This window comes from Saccopteryx bilineata, chromosome 2 (genome assembly GCF_036850765.1).
Source record: "Saccopteryx bilineata isolate mSacBil1 chromosome 2, mSacBil1_pri_phased_curated, whole genome shotgun sequence".
NCBI classification, from domain to species: Eukaryota; Metazoa; Chordata; class Mammalia; order Chiroptera; family Emballonuridae; genus Saccopteryx; species Saccopteryx bilineata.
The window spans coordinates 6,479,216-6,501,227 of NC_089491.1; the positions used below are offsets into that span (position 1 = coordinate 6,479,216).

General features: G+C 51.6%; 1 protein-coding gene across 1 annotated transcript in view; it reads left to right on the forward strand.

Annotated features, from left to right (window-relative positions):
• Positions 1 to 2,339: 2,339 nt before the first annotated feature.
• The window catches only part of PTGES (prostaglandin E synthase), a 30,719-nt gene continuing 11,046 nt past the window's right edge, over positions 2,340 to 22,012 (forward strand). The window contains exons 1-3 of the mRNA XM_066254624.1: positions 2,340 to 2,452; positions 4,042 to 4,260; positions 20,505 to 20,868. Of these exons, the coding sequence (XP_066110721.1) occupies positions 20,740 to 20,868 (129 nt within the window). The 5' untranslated portion in view covers positions 2,340 to 2,452; positions 4,042 to 4,260; positions 20,505 to 20,739. The remainder of the gene's footprint in view (positions 2,453 to 4,041; positions 4,261 to 20,504; positions 20,869 to 22,012) is intronic.

A 22,012-nucleotide genomic window follows, 5' to 3' on the forward strand; every position in this document is an offset into this window, starting at 1 on the left:
GTACATGGGTCATTGTATGGCTCTCATGGAATTACATTTTAAAATATGTGGTGTTCATGGCTCTCTCAGCCAAAAAGGTTCCTGACCCCTGATCTAAGCATTGTTTATACTGGGCATGCATTCGAAACAACCAAAGTGTGCAGCACTGGGTAAGCACAAAACTGAATTCTTTTTGTTAAATTTTTTTTTTAATTTTATTTATTCATTTTAGAGAGGAGAGAGAGAGGGAGAGAGAGAGACAGAGAGAGAGAGACAGAGAAGAGAGAGACGGGGGAGGAGCTGGAAGCATCAACTCCCATATGTGCCTTGACCAGGCAAGCCCAGGGTTTTGAACCGGCGACCTCAGCATTTCCAGGTCGACGCTTTATCCACTGTGCCACCACAGGTCAGGCTCTCTTTTTTTTTTTTTAACAGAGACAGAGAGAGAGTCAGAGAGAGAGATAGACAGGGACAGACAGACAGGAACAGAGAGATGAGAAGCATCAATCATTAGTTTTTCGTTGCGCATTGCAACACATAGTTGTTCATTGATTGCTTTCTCATATGTGCCTTGACCGTGGGCCTTCAGCAGACCGAGTAACCCCTTGCTCGGGCCAGCAACATTGGGTCTAAGTTGATGAGCTTTTTGCTCAAACCAGATGAGCCCACGTTCAAGCTGGCACCACGGGGTCTCGAACCTGGGTCCTCAGCATCCCAGTTCGACGCTCTATCCACTGCGCCACTGCCTGGTCAGGCACAAAACTGAATTCTTGATGTTTTCCCCAGTTCATCATTTCTTCCAGGCTTCCCAATGCAGCCAATGGCAGCCTCATCCACTCAGCTCTTTGAGTCAGGGACGTGGGCATTAGGATTTTATTTTATTACAATACAGCTTACCTAAGTAAAATACACAAATCTTAAGTGCACAGTTCAATGAATTTTTTAAAATCTATGTAGACATCCTGTACCTACCACCCAGAAGGAGACACAGAAATGTTTCGGCCCCCAGGAAGTTTCCTCGTGTCCTGTCCGGTCAGTACCCCTCCGGCACTGGAGGTGACCACTGTTCTGCTTTCTGTCGACATTCTGTTTTCTCTAACACCAAGCACCAGCCTCTGTCAGTTCTCTGCTCCATATCTTTCTTAGCCTCATTGACTCTTTTTTTTTTTTAAGACAGAGAGGAGAGAGATGAGAAGCATCAACTCATGGTTGCTTCACTTAATTGTTCATTGATTGACTGGGAGGCTCAAGTCAAGCTAGTGGCCTCTTGCTCAAGCCAGCAACCTTTGGGCTCAAGCCAGCAACCTTGAGATCATGGCGATGATTCTGCACTCAAGCCAGAGACACCATGCACAAGCTGGCGAGCCTGCACACAAGCTGGTGACTCCAGGCTTTCGAACCCAGGACCTCAGTGTGCCAGGTCTGCACTCTACCCACTGTGCCACCACTGGTAAGGCAGGCCCATTATCTCTTATCTGGGTGACAACATCAGCATCCTCACTTGTCCCTTCTCCTCTGGCACCCCCTCCCCCCAGCAGCTAGAGACCTGACCAGGTCACCCTGCTGCCTGAGACTCCTCCAAGGCTTCCTAGTGCCCTCAGAGAGGTGCCAGCCCTGTGTGCTGGGCACCGCAACTAATCATCTCCTTGCTCTGGGCACCCTGGCTGCCCCATCACCCGAGTCCTTACCACAGCCCAGAGGAGGGAATGGAGGCGGAATGGGAAGTCACTGGTCCAGGGTTGCTACAGCAACAAGTGGAGCTGGGATACACCGACAGGTTCTCTGGCTCCAGGTTCTCTGGCTCCTGAGCCCATGCACTTAACCGTGCCACTTCCGAAGGAAGGAAGGGAGGGAGGGAGGGAGGGAGGGAGGGAGGGAGGGAGGAAAGAAGGAAGGAAGGAAGGAAGGAAGGAAGGAAGGAAGGAAGGAAGGAAGGAAGGAGTAGGTGGATGGATAGTCTAGGACAAGGCTTGTTTTTTTGTTTTTTTAGAAATACAGGTACCCTTTGGGAAAATCATATGGCTATGAAGTCACTTTCTTGGTTGAAGAAGGAGAAAGGAGAAGGAAAGGGGACAGGGGAGGGGAGGAGGGAGGAGGGTGGAGGATCTAGCAGTGCAGGACGGAGGTGTCTCTGCAGTGGAGGCTTCACTCCGCTGGGGAACTTTCCTGAGGACTGGCCTTGACCCAGCGGAGCGATTGGCCCAGCGTCTGAACCTTGACCTTCAGAGGGTTGAGAGGCAGGGGAGGGGGCCCCCTTGCAGGGCCTGTGGTTGGAGTGAAGAAAGCGATTGCATAAAAGTGGAGAGCCTGACCACAGCCCAGGTTCTGCCCCGCCTGAGTCACGCCTGGGAGGGCGGGAGGGGAAAGAGAGAACCCGAAGCCCCTCCAGTTCCAGCCGCCCGCCCAAGGCCTCCAGCGTGACATTGCTGAAGTCAGCGCCTGCTGAGCTCCAGCAGAGGTGCCTGGGGACACGGTAAGAGGCGGGAGAGAGGCCTGAGGCAGGCTCACCGGAACCCCAGGCCTGGGTTGGAGAGAGGTCACAGGTCAAGGTCTGCCTCCCGGAGAGCTTCAAGCCACTCCTAATGTCAGGGTGCCTCTGACACAACCCCTGTGTCCCTAGCACCCGGAACAGTGTCTTGCACACTTAGTGCCCTGGGTTCCGGGTTGAATGGATGAATGAATGGATGAATGAATGAATGGATGAGCTTGCAAGGCACCTCCACTGGGCACTCCGGTCTCCCACTTTAACTCTGCGACCTTCAGAAACGGCTGTTTTGGGGCCTCCCGTGTCCTTGGTTGCCATGAAGACTCACCCTGGCATTCTGGTTACAGGCCTGTCATTTTCACCGCTCTGGGCGTGTGGCTTGACTGTGCAGAGCTGGGGAATGACTGACAGCTGGGTGCAAATTTGGCATCCAACCAGGAGGAAGAAGCATTTTCCTCTAGGAGAACGTGCAATTCAAAAGCCAAAAACTGCGCTGTGCCAGGGCCAGAGGGGTTGCATCGATGAGATGCGAGGGTCAGGCTCTCCCGCGGTGGCCACACCGGGCTGCCTGGGTCCTTTGTGCTGGGGGGGGGGGGGGACGGGACAGCAGGAGACATAGCTGGTCCTTTCCAGACTCCGAGCTCAGAACTTTCCCAGAACACCACCCCCAGCCCACTGCTCTGGGCCGAGCAGCTGAGAGAGCACACGGTACTTGTGGTGGTTCTGACAAGGACAGTCCAGATTGGAAACGAGACCCCCGGGGAGGTCGGAGCTCCAGCTGGGCCCACGGGAGATCAGCCTGATGGGTCTCCACACCCTGCTCTGGGCATGCGCCCCTTCCCAGCCAGGTCTCCTCCCCACCTGGGCTCTCTGGAGAGTCTCTCTCAGGTGAGCAGTATTCACACATGGCTGTGGGTGCACACAGAGACTGATTGAGTCACTTCACTTCTCTGAACCCAGATTTCCTCATCTCTAAACTGGAGATAACAATAGACCCACCTCCCAGCGTTGTTACAAGAAGACAATGAGCTAATGTTTATAAAGCGCTGGGCACAGTGTCTGGCAGGTAAAGGGAGCTATTATGATCATCAGTCTTGTTATGTAATAATTATTCTTTTTATATTTATTTATTTTTTGTGACAGAGACAGAGAGCGGGACAGACAGGGACAGACAGATAGGAAGGGAGAGATGAGAAACATCTCCTCTTCCTTGCAGCACCCTAGTTGTTCATTGATTGCTTTCTCATATGTGCCTTGACCAGGAGCTACAGCAGACCGAGTGACCCCTTGTTCAAGCTGGAGAGCCTTGCTCAAACCAGATGAGCCGCGCTTAGGCTGGTGACCTCCAGGTTTCGAGCCTGGGTCCTCCATGTCCCAGTCCAACACTCTGTCTACTGCACCACCGCCTGGTCAAGAATAGTTGTTATTTTATCACTAAGTTTAACCACCCAGCGTGTGTCCCCAGGCCACACTGAAGCTGCCCCTCGGGAGGGTAGGGGGAGGCTGTTGCCAGGTCTTACGTTGTCTTGAAACCAAACTGTGCCTGATCAGCCCCTGTGTCTGCCTTTCCCCTGCAGTGCTGGTTGGTCTCTTCGCTGGACTGTTGCCTGCAACCTGCTCAACTGCGCACAACCACAGGCTTGCTGGCCTTTGATGGGTCCACATGGTCAGCGTCATGCCCAGAGAAGGCCTGGCAGGAAACACGCAGTGAGGAGGGGGCTTCTGGCTGCAAGGCTGCAAGGGATCATCAATACTCTGCTCCTCTGGGCCAGAGAGGACCTGGTTTCCGGGGTAAGGTGAGAGCAGGGAGGCATTCCGGCGGTGGAGTTGGGGGGGGGGGGTTAAGAAAGCAGTGAGGGGCTGGCACAGAAAATGGCTTACTCTACGGTAACAAAAGGAAAAGCGGGATTGGAAATGGTCTTCGATGAGGTCTTGGCTTCTGGTGGACCGACTGCCTAGTAGAGCAGGTGGTAGACCGACAAGAACTAGATCCGGTTGGGGATAGTTGGTTTGTTTCGGTGTTGATACTGCAGAGCTGCACGCAGGATCCCGGGGTAGAGGTGCTCGCGGGCGGATGCTCCTGGTACAAGCCAGGCCCTGAAGCGGATGCTCGGAGGGACTTGTCAACATCCTTTACACTGCTCCTGCTGCTGCTCGCAGAGACCCTTGGGCCACTGAGCTCAGCCCCCTCTCCGTGTGTCTGGGCTCCTGAGCCCACGCACCGTTCCATCTCTCTCTGGGTGTCTCCCATTCACACCTGGGAGCACCTGTTCCAGGGGCGCGTTCCGCAGCTGTTGATTTTATTGGCTGTTGGCTAGCCCCCATTGGTTGCGTGTAGTCAAGTGCTCTCTGCTGTCCAATCAGCTGTGGCCATGGTGGGTGGACCCAAGAAATGGGGGAGAGGTATCTATGAGTGTGTGTGTGGGGGTGTTGGTGGGGGCTGTGTGAACCCCCTTACAGGGGCTCTCCCGCGGTGGCCACACCGGGCTGCCTGGGTCCCTTGTGCTGGGGGGGGGGGGGGGACGGGACAGCAGGAGACATAGCTGAGCTTGTCCAGTACATGGTTTCCAACCAGACTATCAAGTTCCTGGGGGACCCAGCAAGACCCCCCCCCACCCCACCCCTTCTCCTCCATGTTTGTCTCTCACCTGGTACACACCCATGATTCTTATCCTGTTGTAAGGTGATCAGTTCTTTACTGGCCTCTACCCGCATCTCTACCGGCTTGGGACTGGTGGTCATTGGTGAGGGCGAGTGGACTTCCTACACCCATCCCCAGCCCCTAGGCTCTGGTCTGGAATTAGACTGGTCTGGTTGAATCTCACTTGTTAATACACTGAAATATAGAAAAGAAAGTTAGCAATAGATAATTTTAAAGGCTCTTAGCATAAGCAACTTCCTTTAGCTTCTCTTCTATTTTAATCTCTAAATAACCCCAGAACTTACTTAGGTTTAAAACCCCCTACCCCTGGACAGATCACAGAGGTGTCAGGGCTGTGTTGTAAACCCTAGAACCTGTAGGAATGTTTTTGTTAGGTATGCGAAACATTTATCACTACTTTGTGATCATCTTCAAAAGCTTATAGTCTTAGTATGTAGAAATATTTTTATTTTATTTTTAATGGATCCTATAGATAAATGTTGTAACAAGACAGTAAACTTTAATGGGCTTGTTAGCGAAATTAATGAATATGATTTATTGCCTTTGTACCATGTTCACGGAGCTCCCCCCTCCTTCCTGTACCCCAGCCAGTATATGATTTTGTCTTTAAAAGTGGGCCCCAAACTGTGTTCAGGGCCGCATGGTCTGACCCAGGTCTCCGTGCGGTCACCGGCTTTAAAATAAAGACACCTTAATTTGGCCACTTAATTGTGTGGCAAAACGTCTGTTTCTCGCTGTTCCGATACAACAACAACGCCAGCACCGTCCACCAGCAGTGACAGTTCATGGTTAATGCCAGGCACAAGGCTGCGTGCTCCCTGGATGATCTGAGTAATCCTGGGAGGAAGGCCTGTGATCACGCCCATTTCAGAGACGGGGAGAATGAGGTTCAGAGAGGGGAAGCATGGAGCTCAGACAGGAAGCCACGGTGCCTGACAGTAACCAGACACTGGCTCAGGCCTTGTGCCCCTTCCAGCTCCCCAGTCGCTGGGCCATGGCATCTCCAGGCCTCAGTTTCCCCTTTTCTAAAAGTGGGATAAGAAGATTTAACATAACGAGGTTTTACAGAAAATCAGCACCTTTCAAAACTGTAAAACTCAACCCCTAGGTTGGCATTATCGCAGATGACCTTTGAGTGATAAACTGGGGTTTGCAGAGTCGATCCAAGTCCAGCTTGCTTAAAATCAGCCCACGATCCGGGCACATCCCTCCAAGGCAGCTGCCGCGTCTTGATGCACAGGGCTCGTGGTCTGAACAGAAGGGGCTGCGTTTCGTCTGAGATTCTAATCACATCTGTGGCCTTTGCACCGTGCGTCTTAAAGAAATAAAACCCTAGACAGACTTAAGTCTCAGAACAGTATTTTAGAGCTGCACTGTCCAATATGACAGCCACAAGCCAGACGTGGTCCTCGAGCTCCTGAAGTGTAGAAAGTCCTAGAACCTGTAGGAACCTGTGGCACCTGAGATGTGCCACAGTGTAAAATTCACACCTGACTCTGAGGACCCAACAAGAAAAAACATAAACTATCTCATTAATCCTTTAAAAATAGTGATTACCAGGTTAAAATGAGAACATTGTGGATATATTGGGTTAAATAAAATATTATAGTAAACTGCCTGACCAGGCAGTGGCGCAGTGGATAGAGCATCGGACTGGGATGCGGAAGGACCCAGGTTTGAGACCCCGAGGTCGCCAGCTTGAGCACGGGCTCGTCTGGTTTGAGCAAAGCTCACCAGCTTGGACCCAAGGTCGCTGGCTTGAGCAAGGGGTTACTCAGTCTGCTGTAGCCCCACAGTCAAGGCACATATGAGAAAGCAATCAATGAACAACTTAAATGTCACAACAAAAAACTAATGATTGATGCTTCTCATCTCTCTCCATTCCTGTCTGTCCCTATCTATCCCTCTCTCTGACTCTCTCTGTCTCTGTAAAAAAATAAATAAAATAAATTATAGTAAACTGAATAATATTCCCCGAAGATAACAGGTCTTAATCCCTGGAGCCTTTAAATGTTACCCTTTATGGAAAAGGGGTCTTACTTTGCAGCTGTGATTCAGTAAAAAACCTTGAGATGAGGAGGTTAGCCTGGATTATCCAGGTAAACCCTAAATGCAATCACTTGTATCCTCATTGGTGGGAGGGAGAGGGAGATTTGACACAGACACCCAGAGAAGAGGCGGAGGCCGTGTGACCACGGAGGCAGAGAGTGGAGCAGGGCAACCCAAGCCAAGGAATGCTGGCGGCCACAAGGAGCAGAAAGGGGCGAGGGACAGAGTCTCCCCGTGAGGCTGTGGCAGGGAGCACAGCCCTGCTGACACCTTGGTCTCAGACTTGTGGCCTCCAAAATTGTGAGAGAATAAATTTCTGTTGTTTTAAGTAACCAAGTGTCTGGTAATTTGTTTCAGTAGCCACAGAAAACAAATTGATTATTTAAATTAATTTCACTTGTTATATATATAGTTCTAACCTGGCTACTAGAAAAAATTTTTAGAGATTTTATTTATTGATTTTTATAGAGAGAGGGTGAGAAGCATCAACTCATAGTTGCTTCACTTTGGTTGTTAACACGTTGTTTGTTTCTGGTTGGGCCTTGACCAGGCAAGCCTGGGGTTTCAAACCAGAGACCTCAGCGATCCGGGTCGACACTCTATTCGCTGCACCACCACAGGGCAGGCGTTACGGGGAAATTTTAAATTACTCATGTGGCTGGCACCTGTGGAGGCTGCTGTAGCAGCTGCTCTGGTCCGGGTGAGCTTGGGCCCTCCTCCCTCTTCCCTACTGTCCGCAGAGAAGCCAGCCCGTCCCTGGTTCCTTGTCTGTTGAACCAGGACGACACTTCCCACTTGCAATCCTCGGGTTTCTGGGAGTCCAGAAAGGGGTCGTTAGATTTATTTTCAAGTTGGCAGTGTCAGTTAAATAAATCTTTAGTCTTTGGTTGAATTGTATGAAGTAAGCTCTCGCTGGAGGGCCACCTGGCAGGTATTACATCCTGTGCACATGCAGACATTTTTAGAAACACGAGAAGGCATTACATTCGTTTCCTAGGGCTGCTCTAACAAATTAGCAGGCACTTGGTGGCTTCAAACAACAACGTTTTATTCTTGCAAAATTCTGGGGGCCAGACGTCTGCAATTCAGGTGCCAGCTGCATTGGTTGTGAAGGGGTCAGAACGGCCTCCTCCAGATGTGCCGCCTTGGCATGGGAATGATTTTTAGCTGAAGGCAATTGAGACTCAAAGAAATGTTTACCTTTCCCTTAAAGAATTTAGTTTTTACATTTTTTTGATGGATTGATTTTAGAGAGAAAGAAAGGGAGAAAGAGAGAGTTAGGAACATAGATCTGCTCCTGTATGTGCTCTGACTGGGAATTGAACCAGCAATCTCTGCGCTTCAGAACGGATACTCTAACCAACCGAGCCATCCAGACAGAATAGAATTTAAATAGGGGCCTAGTCCATAATAAGAGTACTTGTCAGAAATAACTTTTTGTGACCCATCTATAGGTCAGGGCAAACTTTTCATTTCAAAACATCTGCTCTTCTTGTCATGTAAATGACCTTCCTGAAGCCCCAAGGCACCTTACCTCATCCTTAGGTTGGAGTGCCAAATCGTTCTCCTTTGAACTTCCCGTCTCTGCCTGTATGTGGGGGTCTCATACATATATAGGTAATTAAATTTGCTTATTTCTCTTGTTAATCTGTCTCATGCCAATTTAAGATTAGACCACCCGGAAAAACCTAGAAGGGTAGAGGAGCCCCCAGCCCCCAGTTACTTCTAGACGCGCTGAAGGGCTCCCTCGTCAGGGCTCTTTCCTGAGGGCTGTCTCTGGGGGCTTCTGGCAACGCTTGGCGGTCCTTGGCTTGTGGCTGCAGCAGTTCAGTCTCTGCCTCCCTTGTCACATGTCCTTCTCCTCTGTGTCTGTCTGACCCTTCCCCGCCTTACTCTTGTAAGGACACCAGTCACTTACAAGACTGGGCGCTCCTATTAAACATTGTTCCTGGGAGTGTCTGTGAGAGTGTTTCTGGACGAGATTAGTGTTTAAATCAGTGGACTCGACTTGCAGATGGCAAATCACGGGACTTCTCAGCCTCTATGATTGCATGAGCCAGTTCTTCATAACACCGCTCTGTGTGTGCATCTCTCTGTGTCTGTTTCTCTCCTGTTTGGGGGGAGGGGTGTGAAGACAGGAAGGGAGAGAAATGAATCAACTCATAGTTGCAACACTGGAGTTGTTCATTGATTGCTTCTCATACATGCCTGACCAGGGACGGGGGGTGGGGTGTTCCAGCTGAGCCAGTGACCCCTTACTCATGCCAGTGACCTTGGGCTCAAGCCACTGACCTTAGGCTTCAAGCCAAAGACCTTTGGGCTCAAGCCAGCGGCCATGGGATCATGCTGACGATTCCACACTCAAGCCGGCGACCCTGCACATAAGCTGGCGACCCCACACTCAAGCTGGCGAGTCTATGCTCAAGCCGGCAACCTCAGGTTTCCAACCTGGGACCTCAGTGTCCCAGGTCAACACTCTATCTGCTGTGCCACCACTGGTCAGGTTCTCTCCTATTGGTTTTATTTCCCTGGAGAACCTTGACTAATACAGATCCTATTTCCAAATAAGGTCACAGTCACAGGTGCTGGGGGTTGGTGGTTAGGACTTGGACATATCTTTTTTGGGGGATGCTATTCAAGCCCTAGGCATGTCACCCGGGCCTTTGGTAGAGGCTGGACTGGGAGGGGGCTCGGCAGGGACTCTGTGCCCGTGTGGTTCTGGATTTCAAGCTTCCACCTGTGATCTCTTTACTATGGTTGTTTTCTCTTCCCGGAGCCTCAAGGAGCCCTCTCTGAAAACTGGAGCTAAGAGTGTTATGAGTCCTTACCCCAAAAAGTTGTTGTGAGACCACTTATTCGCTGGGTGGCTGGTAAATTACTCAACTACTCTGTCATGTCAGTTTTTCATTTATATAATGGGAATAATAATAGTGCCTCCCTTAACCAGATGTTATAAAGATTAGATAAGTTAATATTTCCTGGGCCTGACCAGGCAGTGATGCAGTGGATAGAGCATTGGACTGGGATGTGGAGGACCCAGGTTCAAGACCACGAGGTCACCAGCTTGAGTGCGGGCTCATCTGGTTTGAGCAAGGCTCACCAGCTTGAGCCCAAGATCGCTGGCTTGAGCAAGGGATCACTCAGTCTGCTGTAGCCCCCCGGTCAAAGCACATGTGAGAAATCAATCAATGAACAACTAAGGAGCCACAACGAGGAGTTGATGTTTCTCATCTCTCTCCCTTCCTGTATGTTTGTCCCTCTCTCTGACTCTCTCTGTCTCTGCCACAGGGGGAAAAAAAAAATTTCCCGGGCATGTGGTGAACATTATATAAGTGCTGTTTAAAAAAAGAAAATTGCATGATGCCTGGCTCAGGGGAAGTGCTCAGAAATGCTGGCTGCTATAATTGTTCAATTTATAATAAAAATGTTGGCATCCATTGTATTAGATAGAGCTGATGAAACGCCCTATCAAGATCTGATGTTATCCTTGCTCCGGCTTGGATGCGGACAGACCCGCTTACTCACCCTGTGTTGAGTCACCCTGAACTTGGAATCGGGCAGGTTTCATATCGTTTCACAGGGTCCTGTGCTCAGTTTAATGCTCTCCTTTGGCATCTTAAAACTTTTAATAACTTCTGAACAAGAAGGTTTGTGTTTTCATTTTGCACTGGCCCTGCAAATCACATAATGAGATCTGCTTTGAGCCACAATTCTTCCTGTGCTCGTAATAGGGGGTGATGGGGCCCCTCCCATCTGAGCTGGCTCATGGGTTCACAGGGACCTTTACAGACTGGGTCACAACGGCTGGGAAACATGGGACCAAGGGCAGGCTGATGGCCTGGCAGCGGTTTTGCCTGAAAGAGGAGCTTTAGGGTAGACCCAGCGTATCCTCCGGTGTCAGAGGGGCAGTGAGGAGGAGAAGGGAGCGCGTGTGTTCTCTGTGGCCCCGAAGGGCAGATTGAGCTCGGCAGAAGCAAAGAATTTTGAACAAGGAGAATTATGCAAGAAGGGAGGGGCTGGCTTGAATTCAAACCTCAACTCTTCATGGGGTTAAGAGCACGGGCTCTGGCTTGGGACAGCGCCACTCTGCCCAGATCTGTGACCTTACAGACAGTCTTAGCCCCAAGCCTACTTTTCCATTTGTAAAGCGGGCCTCATAATGCTCCATAATACGTGGTGAAGATAAAACAAGGCAGATTTATACATAAAACACGTGAAGGCAGAGAGAGAGGGGGAGAGAGAGAGAGAGAGAGAGAGGTACACTGATTTGTCGTCACACTTATTCATGCATTCATTGGTTGATTCTTGCACACACCCTGACTAGGAATTGAACCCGTAACCTTGGTTTATCGGGACGATGCTCTCACCAACTGAGCTCTCCAGCCAGGGCATTGGTATTACCGTGATTGGGCTCGGTGAGTTCCCTGGATGGTCAGGGTTCAAGTGGAGAGGGACCCTTGGGGAGTTGCAGATTCGGTCCTTGCATCAGAGCCAAGGAGGAAGCACGCACTTCGCCCCTGTGGCAATTTCAGCATCTGGCACATTTGGAGGATTAGTTGAAAAACCCACAGTCATAAAAAAAAAACCCTGTCTCCGTGACAGAGGCCCCAGGGGAAAGCGGGGTGGTGCTTCCTGTGGAACTGAGGAAGATTTGGCTCTTGGGGGGCTGTTGAAGTGGGAAGGTTCCCATTACTCCTGCCTCTGAAAACCTCTGGCCAGCTATTGCCGCTGAACATGATCCCAGGAATGCAGAGCTCCCCCCCAGGGCGGCCGAGGAAATGGGTTCCTGATGTGGCTGAGAGACGGCCACTGGCCTCGCCCGTGGGAACACTGCGTCGGTGGGTGGTGAGCGTGTGAGAGCGCGCGCGCCCTCCGACATCCGGGCAGCTCTCACGGTGCTGGAGCCACTGCCTGGAACCCCACTCGGGGTGACAGTAGCTTCCCTGGAAACAGCTTGGCAGTGGTTTGTGCTGAGACAAACATTTCTCCTCTCCCTCTGTCCCCATCTGCCTGTCCTGTCAGCTGTGTCATGTCTCCAAGCTGCATTCAGGAAATGCCCCTTGCCTGACCACAGCTCTGTGCATCAGTAACGGGATCTGAGGCCAGAGTCTGAGGAGCAACAGATGGGTTGCATCAGGGCCCCGCTCGGTCAGAACTTGGAAGAGCCACGTGTGTTTCTCTCCCCTGGGACAGGAGGAGGGGACGGGCACCGCACCCGGCCCCGGGAACTCACCAGCATTTCTTGCACACGATCAGGCTCTGTGCAAACACTATGTTGGGTGTGTAAATACAGTTGTGAACATGACAGTGGTCCTGGCTTTTCTTTTTCCTTTTTAACATAAAACTAACCATTTTAAAATGTGCAATCTGGCCTTGGCCGGTTGGCTCAGTGGTAGAGTGTCAGCCCAGCGTGTTGATGTCCTGGGTTCAATTCCCGGTCAGGGAACACAGGAGAAGTGACCATCTGCTTCTCTCCCACCTCTCCCCCTTCTCTCTCCCTCTCCCCTTCTCTCCCTCTTCCCATTTTCTCCCTTTCCCCCACTCGCAGCCAGTGGCTTGATTGGTTCAAGCGGTGGCCCGGGTGCTGAGGATAGCTCGTTGAGAATCAGCCCCAGATGCTAAAAATAGCAGTTGAGCATTGGCCCTAGATGGGGTTGCTGGGTAGATCCTGGTCAGGATGCATGCACGAGTCTGTTTCACTATCCCCCCTCCTCTCACCTTTTTTTTCTTTTTTTTTTTTTTTTTGTGACAGAGACAGAGAGAGGGACAGACAGACAGGAAGGGAGAGAGATGGGAAGCATCAATTCTTCGTTGCGGCACCTTAGTTGTTCATTGAATTCTTTCTCATATGTGCCTTAACCAGGGGGCTACAGCAGAGCAAGTGACCCCTTGCTCAAGCCAGTGATCTTGGGCCCAAGCCAGCGACCATGAGGTTATGTCTATGATCCCATGCTCAAGCCAATGACCCCATGCTCAAGCCCGATGAGCCTGCCCTCAAGCCAGCGACCTCAGGGTTTCGAACCTGGGTCCTCTGCATCCTAGTCCAACGCTCTATCCACTGTGCCACTGCCTGGTCAGGCTCCCCTCCTCTCACTTAAAAAACAAAATGCAACTCAATGGCATTAAGTACATTCATTGTTGTGCAGCCATCACCACCATCCATCTCTAGAATTTTCATCTTCCCCAAAGAAAAGCCCATATATCTTGAGCAGTCACTCCTATTCCCCCTCCACTTCAATCCACAGTCTGTCCGTATGGATTTGCCTACTGCAAACGTTTCATATAAATCATACGTGCGGCTCTCCGTGTCTGGCTTCCCTCGCTTAGCGGAGAGTTTTCCGGGTTAGCCCACACTGAGGCATGGTCAGTGCATCATTCCTTCTGATGGCTAATATTTCATGTGTGGCTGTCCAGTCTTTCCTTACCACTGGATGTTACAGCTGACCAAACTTGCTATTCCTCATTCCCAAGACTGGCTGAGCTCTCTGGCAATCTCCTGACTCAGGGAAACATGGAGAGAGTGAAAGGGACCTTAAATGACACATTAAAACTCGCTGCCCCTTGCCTTGGCCAGGTAGCTCAAGGGGTTAGAGCATCATCACAATAAGCCAAGGTTGCGGGTTTGGTCCCTGGTCAGGGCACACACAAGCAGGAGCTGATGATTGCATACATAAGTGGAACAACAAAGTCAGTCTCTCTCTCTCTCCCTTCCTCTCTCTCTCCCTCTTCCCCTCTCTCTCTGTAGAATCAATAATTTTTTAAAAAAAGAATCAAACAATGAATGCATACGTAAGCGGGACAACAAATCAATGTTTTATTTTCCCCTCTCTCTAAAATCAGTTAAAACAAAAAGAGTTGCTGCCTCTTGCATGCTCAGCACACACCAGTCAGTTCCTCTGGGCCTGAGTCCCGGACCCCACAGCTGGACCGGTCCTGCCTCTGTGGCCAGAACAGCCATCTACCTTGACCAAAGCCCAGCTCTGAGACCCACAGCAAGCACAGCCACCAACCTGAGCCCAGGCCTCACATCCCCGAAACGGGCCTTCCAGTCGTTTCTCCTTAGGAGGCTGAAATACCATGGAGTCTGCAACTAGCCAGGTGTCAGGTGTGAGGGCAGTGCCCAGTGACCCTGTGGCCATCACCCCCTCTGAGTGCTGTCCTTACGGGGAACGGCATCATCCCCGAAGGCCATCTTGACTGTCTCAGAAGCAGGCTTCAGGGGCAAGGCTGGCCTGGGGCCCCAGGCAGGCAGTCTGGCACGAAGCCCCAAGTCAGCCTGCTGGGCTGATGGGCACTGGCCAGGTTTAGCGAACCCTATACCCTTGTCCATAAATGTTAGCTTCTGCGCTTCTACACTGCTAGATGGGTGTTCGTGCTGCCAATGTGCAAATTCACTAAACCAAAGACCACACCTGCCTTTTCCAGTCTTAACTGAGTGATTATCAAAGGCAGGTACCCTGGGGTGATGGCTCAGTTGTCTTGTTCTGGTCCCAACCGGCCCAGTCACCAGTCCCACTCAGAGATGCTGGGCCTTCTCCCCGGCTCTCTGCTGTCCGGAGAGGTAGCCAGGCTCTCCCCAGGCATTCCAAGAAGGGGGCAGGGGGACAGGACTTAGGGCCCAGAACCAAACTCTGGAGCTTTTTACTTATATTGGTCTAGATGCCTTTAGTTATTAAAAAAAAGAAGAAGAGAAAGAAATCCAAATCAAATGAGCTTAATTCAATTCAACAAATTATAGTGGTGTCTATATATGTCAGGCACGGGACCAGTGCTTAAGGCTCCTCAGTGAACAAAAACCAAGGTGCCGGCCCTAGGAAGCCAGGTGTTATATAGCAGAATGATTAAATTATAAGGTGTGTCATTCATTGAGTGACTGTGGATGAGAAAGGAGTCAGGGAGCGGGTGCAGACAGGCTGCCGAACCGATGAAGGTGATTAGGGTGTGTCTTATCAGAGATGGAGAGATCTGAGCAAACTTGAAGATGAGGTGTCAGCCCAGCGCACCCCTCTGGGCAGAGGGATCACCAGCCAGAGCAAAGGTCCTCTGGCATGTGTGAGGACCAGCAAGGAGGACCAGCCAGGGTGACTGGCCGACTGAGTGAGGCAGGGAAGGAGCGAAACAGAAGGTCAGAGAGAACAGATGGGGACCAGATGGGATAGGGCCGTGAGCCATTGTCCAAACTTTGGTTTTTGCTGTGAGTAAGATGGGAGCCACTTGAGAGTTTGGCGCAGAAGAGGGACTAAATACCAGATTTGACTGATGTTTTGTTAAACAAAAAAGGGAACTCCTAGATTCCTAGGCCCGGGTGAGTCAGAGACTGGGGCCTCAGTGTCTCCTCCATAACACAGCCTTCTCCATGCAGGGAGGGGGGACGGCTGCACACAGCTTCAGGCCAATACCATCCCAGTGCCCAGTCCTGGAGCCAAGAGGGGTCTATCGGTATCAGAATATAACCTCCCAGGGAAGGTCTCTGATTGGCTATGCTTGGACCAATCAGTGTCCAATAATAGTAACATTGTGATTGGCTGGTTTGGGTCACATGTCAACCCCATACTGAGAAGATGGAGTGTGCTCATTGGCTGCCCCACCAGAAGTATATAGGCAATAAAGATACTACTAGCCCTGAAAGGAAGGGTGTAATCTCCCAAAGGAAGGTAGGAAAAAGAGGTGAGCTCGCAGACAGAACAGCAGTCCCCTGAATTGCTCATTTGGAGGGGAGTCCAGGGGTCCCATCAGGTGGGCTTCTGCCCCAGGATGGGCTGCAGAGCCATCAGAAAGAGCTCGCTAATCTACGTTTGCCTCTTCTGCAGACCACAGACCACGTTTCCCAAACACTGCTTCCCAAAGCGGGGTTGATGCTGCAGTGATGACCACAATACAAATACAGATCTGACGTAGAAAGTCACTTCAAGGATAGTCTTTTTTTTTTTTTTTTTTAAATCATTGTGTTTCCCCATGGTTGGCTGGAGAAAGACCCAGCAATACTCACTGAGGTCAGGAACCAGCAGCTGAGGTGGAGCCGCTTCCTCCTCTCTCTAAGCCTCCTCTGAAGTCAGACAATTACACAGCTGAAGCCCTGGGTCTCTGATCCTCAGGAAATGCCAAGGAGAGCGAGCCGAAGGGGCCGCACGGGGCTTTAGACACAGCAGTTTCTCTTTGCCCAGAGATGGAGAGTTGTGACTGCAGAACTTTTGTGGGCTTTAAAAAAATTCTTATACAATAAGAAAAAGAATTTTTTAAATAAAAGATGTAAATATACAATAAAGTCATTGAAGATAGAGCTGGATGGATTTTTACTTGCATATCTACCTGTGTAACCATGACCCAGGCCAAGATATAAAACTTGTCCAGCACGTGAGCTTTGGCTCACTCTCAGTTCCAGGCAGGCACCGCCGTGTTCCCCGTGGGCCTTGAGGCCTGGCCCACGGGGTGCACCCCTCCCCTCTCCAGTCTCCCTCACCCCATGCCAGGCAGGGGGCACCGATCCCATTTTATAGGCAGAGAATGCAACTGGAGCTCAGGGAAATGTCACACCCCATCATCTCCTCCACCAGAAACAACACAGCATGTCCCCTGACGGAGGGAGGCTTTAGGAAAATTCTTGGCCAAAGATCAGAGAAGAATTTGTCTTCCTTGCCAGGCCCTGGCTTAACTGGTTGATTCCAGCAGCTGATGAGGCAAAGATCCCTCCCAGGAAGTCACACACATCAGTCAGAGGGCTTCCCTACAAAGTCCCTCTTGTTTCCGGCTTCAGGTACCAGCAGGTAATGAGCTGCTCTTTGCCCGCTCTGGTTTTCCCGGTTTCTGCTGGTGAGGTTTCTGTCTTGTTGTTTTAGAGGATGCAGGCAGAACACAGCTCCTTGTCAGAGGAGGGACTGTCTCTGGTCCACGACTCTGGGGCTGGTACAGCCACCAGACCCCATAACAGAGCTTTTTGACAAGGAAAACAGCCTCCTCCAGTGGTTCCCCCAAGGTGGGGCGAGGCAAGGGAAGTCGGCATCCTCCGTCCAAAGGTAGAAACACCCAAGGGGCAGGACTGCACAGTTCCACCCGACAGGCTGTCAGAGATAAAACTGAGTTCAGGACATTCAGTGCTTTCTATGTCCTGCCCCTGATTGTGAGCTAGCGCTGTCTCTTAGAGCTGGGACAGCGCTGTCTGGCAGCCCCACCCTCCAGAAACAGGTCTCGGTTTGCAAGTGCACCTTTTGTCCAGATAAAGGAAGGTGTGGCATGTTGCACATGGACAAGAAGCTATTCCCCACCTCCCCACTCCTCACCCCCAATCCGCTGCCCCCAGTAGCAAGGGCAGGGGTTTCCAAGCATCTTCCTCCTGGCAGACCAGCTAGATAGGAATTATTGTCCTCATTTTGAGGGAACTGTGGCTCAGAGGCTCATACTGATGGGCATGTCAGGTGCTTAATACTTAGACATGACTTTCTTCCGTTCTCTCAACTGCTATGGGGAGTGACTGCCCGCTGAGTTTTATACAGAGTGACTGCCCGCTGAGTTTTATAGTCGAGAAAACAGGTTCAGAGAGGGAAACTGATAGCCTGAAGCCACACAGCTGCCCCCGAAGGCTGACTCTGGGATTCCACCCGGGCAGTGTTTTTGCCCTCTGGCCTGTCCTTCCCTTGGTCTCTGCTGCTTTGGGCACAGGCCAGACTGATACTGCTGTCCCTTTGGGCAGGCTTGAGGTGGAGCAGGCACTGAATTCTCCCTCTTCTGCACTTCCCCAGGGCACCCAAGCAGAGCAAGCAACGTTGGCAAAACTAAAGGGAGGAGATCCCCGAAGCCCTGCCCCAAACATGGGGAAGGGGCCCAGGGGGAGGGGCCACGGGACAGGGGGACACAGCAAGGTGAGGATTTTTAAACAAGGGCTTCAAAGAATCTTAGGACACAAACTGTTGGTGCTTACTATGGAAGAGCTGATGGATCTCTGGGGAAGTTCCCAGAATGAACGATCAAGCCATTCTCCTGGGAGCCTCTTGGGAGAGTCCAGGGGCGCCAACATAGGGAAGTCTGTGCCGCTTTCATATGTGCCTTGACCGTGGGGCCACAGCAGACCGATGTCAAGGTGTCGGCGAAGCCAGGTCCCCCCGGAAGCTCTGGGGAAGAATTGGTTTCCTAGTCTTTCACAGCTTCTGGAGGCTACCCGCTTCTTTGGCTCATCTTCCTTTCATCTGCAAGGCTGGCAGCAGAGTACCTTCCCTCCTCTCTGACCTCTGCTCTTTCTTCTCCTTTCTCCCTCTGTTTGTCTACCTGTAACATCCAAACCTGCAAAGAGTTTTTGTAAGAGTTTATTTGAGCCAAACTGAGGACAGTTGCCAGGGAGCAAGATCTCCAGTGCTCCAGAGAGAATAGCAGTTTTGCAGCTTCTTTCAAGCATTTGAAATTAAGGAAGGAACATACGGAAGATGACATGGAGGCAGGAGAAAGCCAGGTGGGGGTCCGACTGCAGGAGAGTTAAGACTGAGGACAGTTGTGTTGATTTCAAAGGCGTATTAATCTAGATGGACAGGGCTTGCCTGTGAGGCAAAGGTAAACTTTTTACTAAAAAGTTGTATGTCTGGGGCATGACTAACCACCATGACCTGCACACTTAGGAATTTTTTTTTTCTTGTGGGAGAGACAGAGAGAGTCAGAGAGAGGGACAAATAGGGACAGACAGACAGGAAGAGAGATGAGAAACATCAATTCTTCGTTGCAGTTCCCTAGCTATTCACTGACTATTTTTTCATATGTGCCTTGACCGTGGGGCCACAGCAGACCAAGTGACCCCTTGTTTGAGCCAGTGACCTTGGGTCCAAGCTGGTGAGCTTTGCTCAAACCAGATGAGCCAACACTCAAGCTGGCGACCTCAGGGTCTCGAACCTGGGTCCTACACATCCCAGTTCGACGCTCTATCCACTGCACTGCCACCTGGTCAGGCACACTTAGGAATTTAAGATCAGATCACCCCATACTTTTTCTTTCCATAGAACCTTCCCCCTCCCCTTTTTTTATTCACAAATTCTTCTGCCTCTCTCTTAGGAGAGACCTTTGTGATTAAGTTGTATTCACCCAGATAATCTGGGATAATCTCTGCATCTCAATATTTTTGCCTATTCCACCTGCAAAGTCCCTTTTGCCAGGTCTGGTAACATTCACAGGCTCTGGGGATTGGGACGTGGGCATCTTTGAGGGGCCATTATGCAGCCTACCGCAAGTAGTGAAGTCACATCAATGTAGGTGTCGCAGTGGCTCAGGTGTCCTGGCTGAGCTGGAGACAGAGGGCTCAGTTCTCATGCCCACCATCTGCCCTGACTCTCAGGGGGTGAGCACAGATCAGGGACACCTGCCGCCTGTGGAGGTCCTGCCGGGTGCCCTCCTTTTTTGCACCCCCAGAAGAAAGGCATGGCCACACACCCCTCTTTTACAGATAAGGAATGCCAAAGCGAAAGCCTCAGGCCCCAAACGGCATTGCTCATTCTAAAAGCCCATGACATCAAACCCAGATTATTATTTTTTTTCAAACCTAGATTTTAATACCTAATCTAATTGCAGTGTCAACTTCTTCCAGGACCATAACCTCTCTTTTTTGGATTGATTTTAGAGAGAGGTAGGAAGAGGGAGAGAGAGAGAGAGCAGCAGGCATTTGCTGTTCTGCTTAGCTGTGCATTCATCGGTTGCTTCCCACACGTGCCCTGACCAGGTGTGGGATCCCGCAACCTTGGTGACTTGCAACAGCGCTCTAACCACTGAGCTAGCTGGCCACGGCCCCAGGTTTATCATCTTAATCAACCAGTCTGGAATTTTCTGGTCAAGCACCATCAAGTAATCTGTCCTGTGAGCCCTCCCCATCCTTCCACACCCCGCATAGAAAAAAGAGACAATCTGCATGATAAAAATAATAAACCCTTCCCCTAAAGAAAAGATGTCGCTGGCTTCAAAATAATCCTTTCTTTCCTTTCACAGCTAGCGCCCTTGCCTCCCACCCCTTCCTGTAAAGACCTTTTATTTATTTATTTATTTTTATTTTTTTTTAGAGAGAGTAGAGAGACAGAGAGAAAGGGGCAGGGAGGACAAGTGGTTAACAACTCTCAGTAGTTGCTTCCCTTATGTGCCTTGACCAGGCAAGCCCAGGGTTTCGAACCCGCGACCTCAGCATTCCAGGTCAGTACTTTATCCACTGCGCCACCACAGGTCAGGGAACTCCTTTGATTTTACACAGCCCCTTGGAGCAAGCACCCTTCTAGTTGCTAGATGGGATTCCGCCCAATTCATGAATCCCTTAATAAAACCAATTAGCTCTTCAAATTTGCTCGATTGAATTTTTTTTTTTTTAAACAGGAAACAGATTGGAAAGTGGGGTAAGGATTTGCCAGGGGCTGGCTCGGGACACCCCCAGGATCCCCGTTGTCCCAGCACCTGGGAGCAGACCTTGCTCCGACGGCTGGGAGTGGGCGGGCGCTGAGCGCAGACTGGCCTCCTCGCGGCTCTCCCCGCCTCCTCTCCCGGCTCTAAAGACAGTTACGGGCACGGCCGCACGCCCGCGGCGCGTCTCCCCGGATCTTTCACCGTCAGGATGCCTCCTCCGGCCCTGGCGATAGTCAGCGGTCAGGTACTCCCAGCCTTCCTGCTTTGCAGTACACTGCTGATCGTCAAGATGTACGCGGTGGCCGTCATCACCGGCCAAGTGAGGCTGCGAAAGAAGGTACGTGCGCCCTCGGACCCCAGCCCAGCGCCCCGTGCGCGCGCGCGCGCGCTTCCCCTCTCGCTGCCTCGGTGGTTTCAGGGCCAGAGTGTGAGTGTGCCGGGCTGGGGACCGGGCGCCTCTCCCAGCCCTTCGGGATGGCTCCTCTGTGTGGCCGTGGGTCTGAGTAGGGCGCGTACCTTCCTGTCCTCTCTTTTCAGGGAGTTACTCACTCGCTGGGCCACCAGGTAAGTTCTAGGCACGATGAGACTCGACGAGTGCGGTTGAGCTCTTGAGACACCGGTCCCCGGGGTGGAGCGAGACCGCACAAACGCTCCTCTAACCTGGCGGCTTCCCAGGACAGGAGATCTGATACTCGGGTGGAGTGGGAACCGGCAAAACAGGACCCGAGAGCTTTAAGTGGAAATTCCCAACTTGCTGGCCAGGTCACTTACAAACCCTCCGCAGCGTTCCGGAGGAGGCCGGGCCGACTCTCAGCTGAGCTCCACTGGAGATTTCAGGGAGGAATTTTCCCCTCTAGTCCGGTCCTGGAGCCAAAACAACAATAAAGCAGCTGAGCCCAGAGCCAGGGCGAGCGGGTGGAGGGGACGCTGTTCGCGCTGAGCAGCAGGAGTGGAGAAGCTGCAGGCCACGTTCGCCCCACCGCAGCCTGGTTAGACGCAGAGCGTCCCAGGGGGCACCCACCGCAGCCTGGATAGATGCTGACCGTCCCAGGGGGCCCGTGCTGGTTACCCCTCCCGGGTATTTCCATAGAGGAAGCAGTCTTGGAAAGTGTGCCCCATTGTCCCCCAGTTTGTCCAGTTCAAAGGCAAGGTGAGGCTGGGTTTGGCATCCTGTGGCGGGTGGTGGACGCTGGAGAACCAGGCTCAGCCCTTGCCGCAGGTACGGGCAGGAGGGAAGGCAGGGCAGCTCACTAGGTGAAGTAACTTCCTGGAGGCACAGGTCTTGGACTTGGACTTATCACCTGGCCTCCTCCCTGCCGTGGACCCTCCTGGGCTGCTGCATCCAGGACCCCAGCTGGCATGGCTGCACGTTCAGCCACGGGGTCCTTTGGGGGAGCTGAGCGTTCAGTCCTCACCAGGGCCCTGGGGGAGGTAGTCACTGTTTTCCTGGTGAGGAAGCTGGGCTGAAGAGGAGACATCAC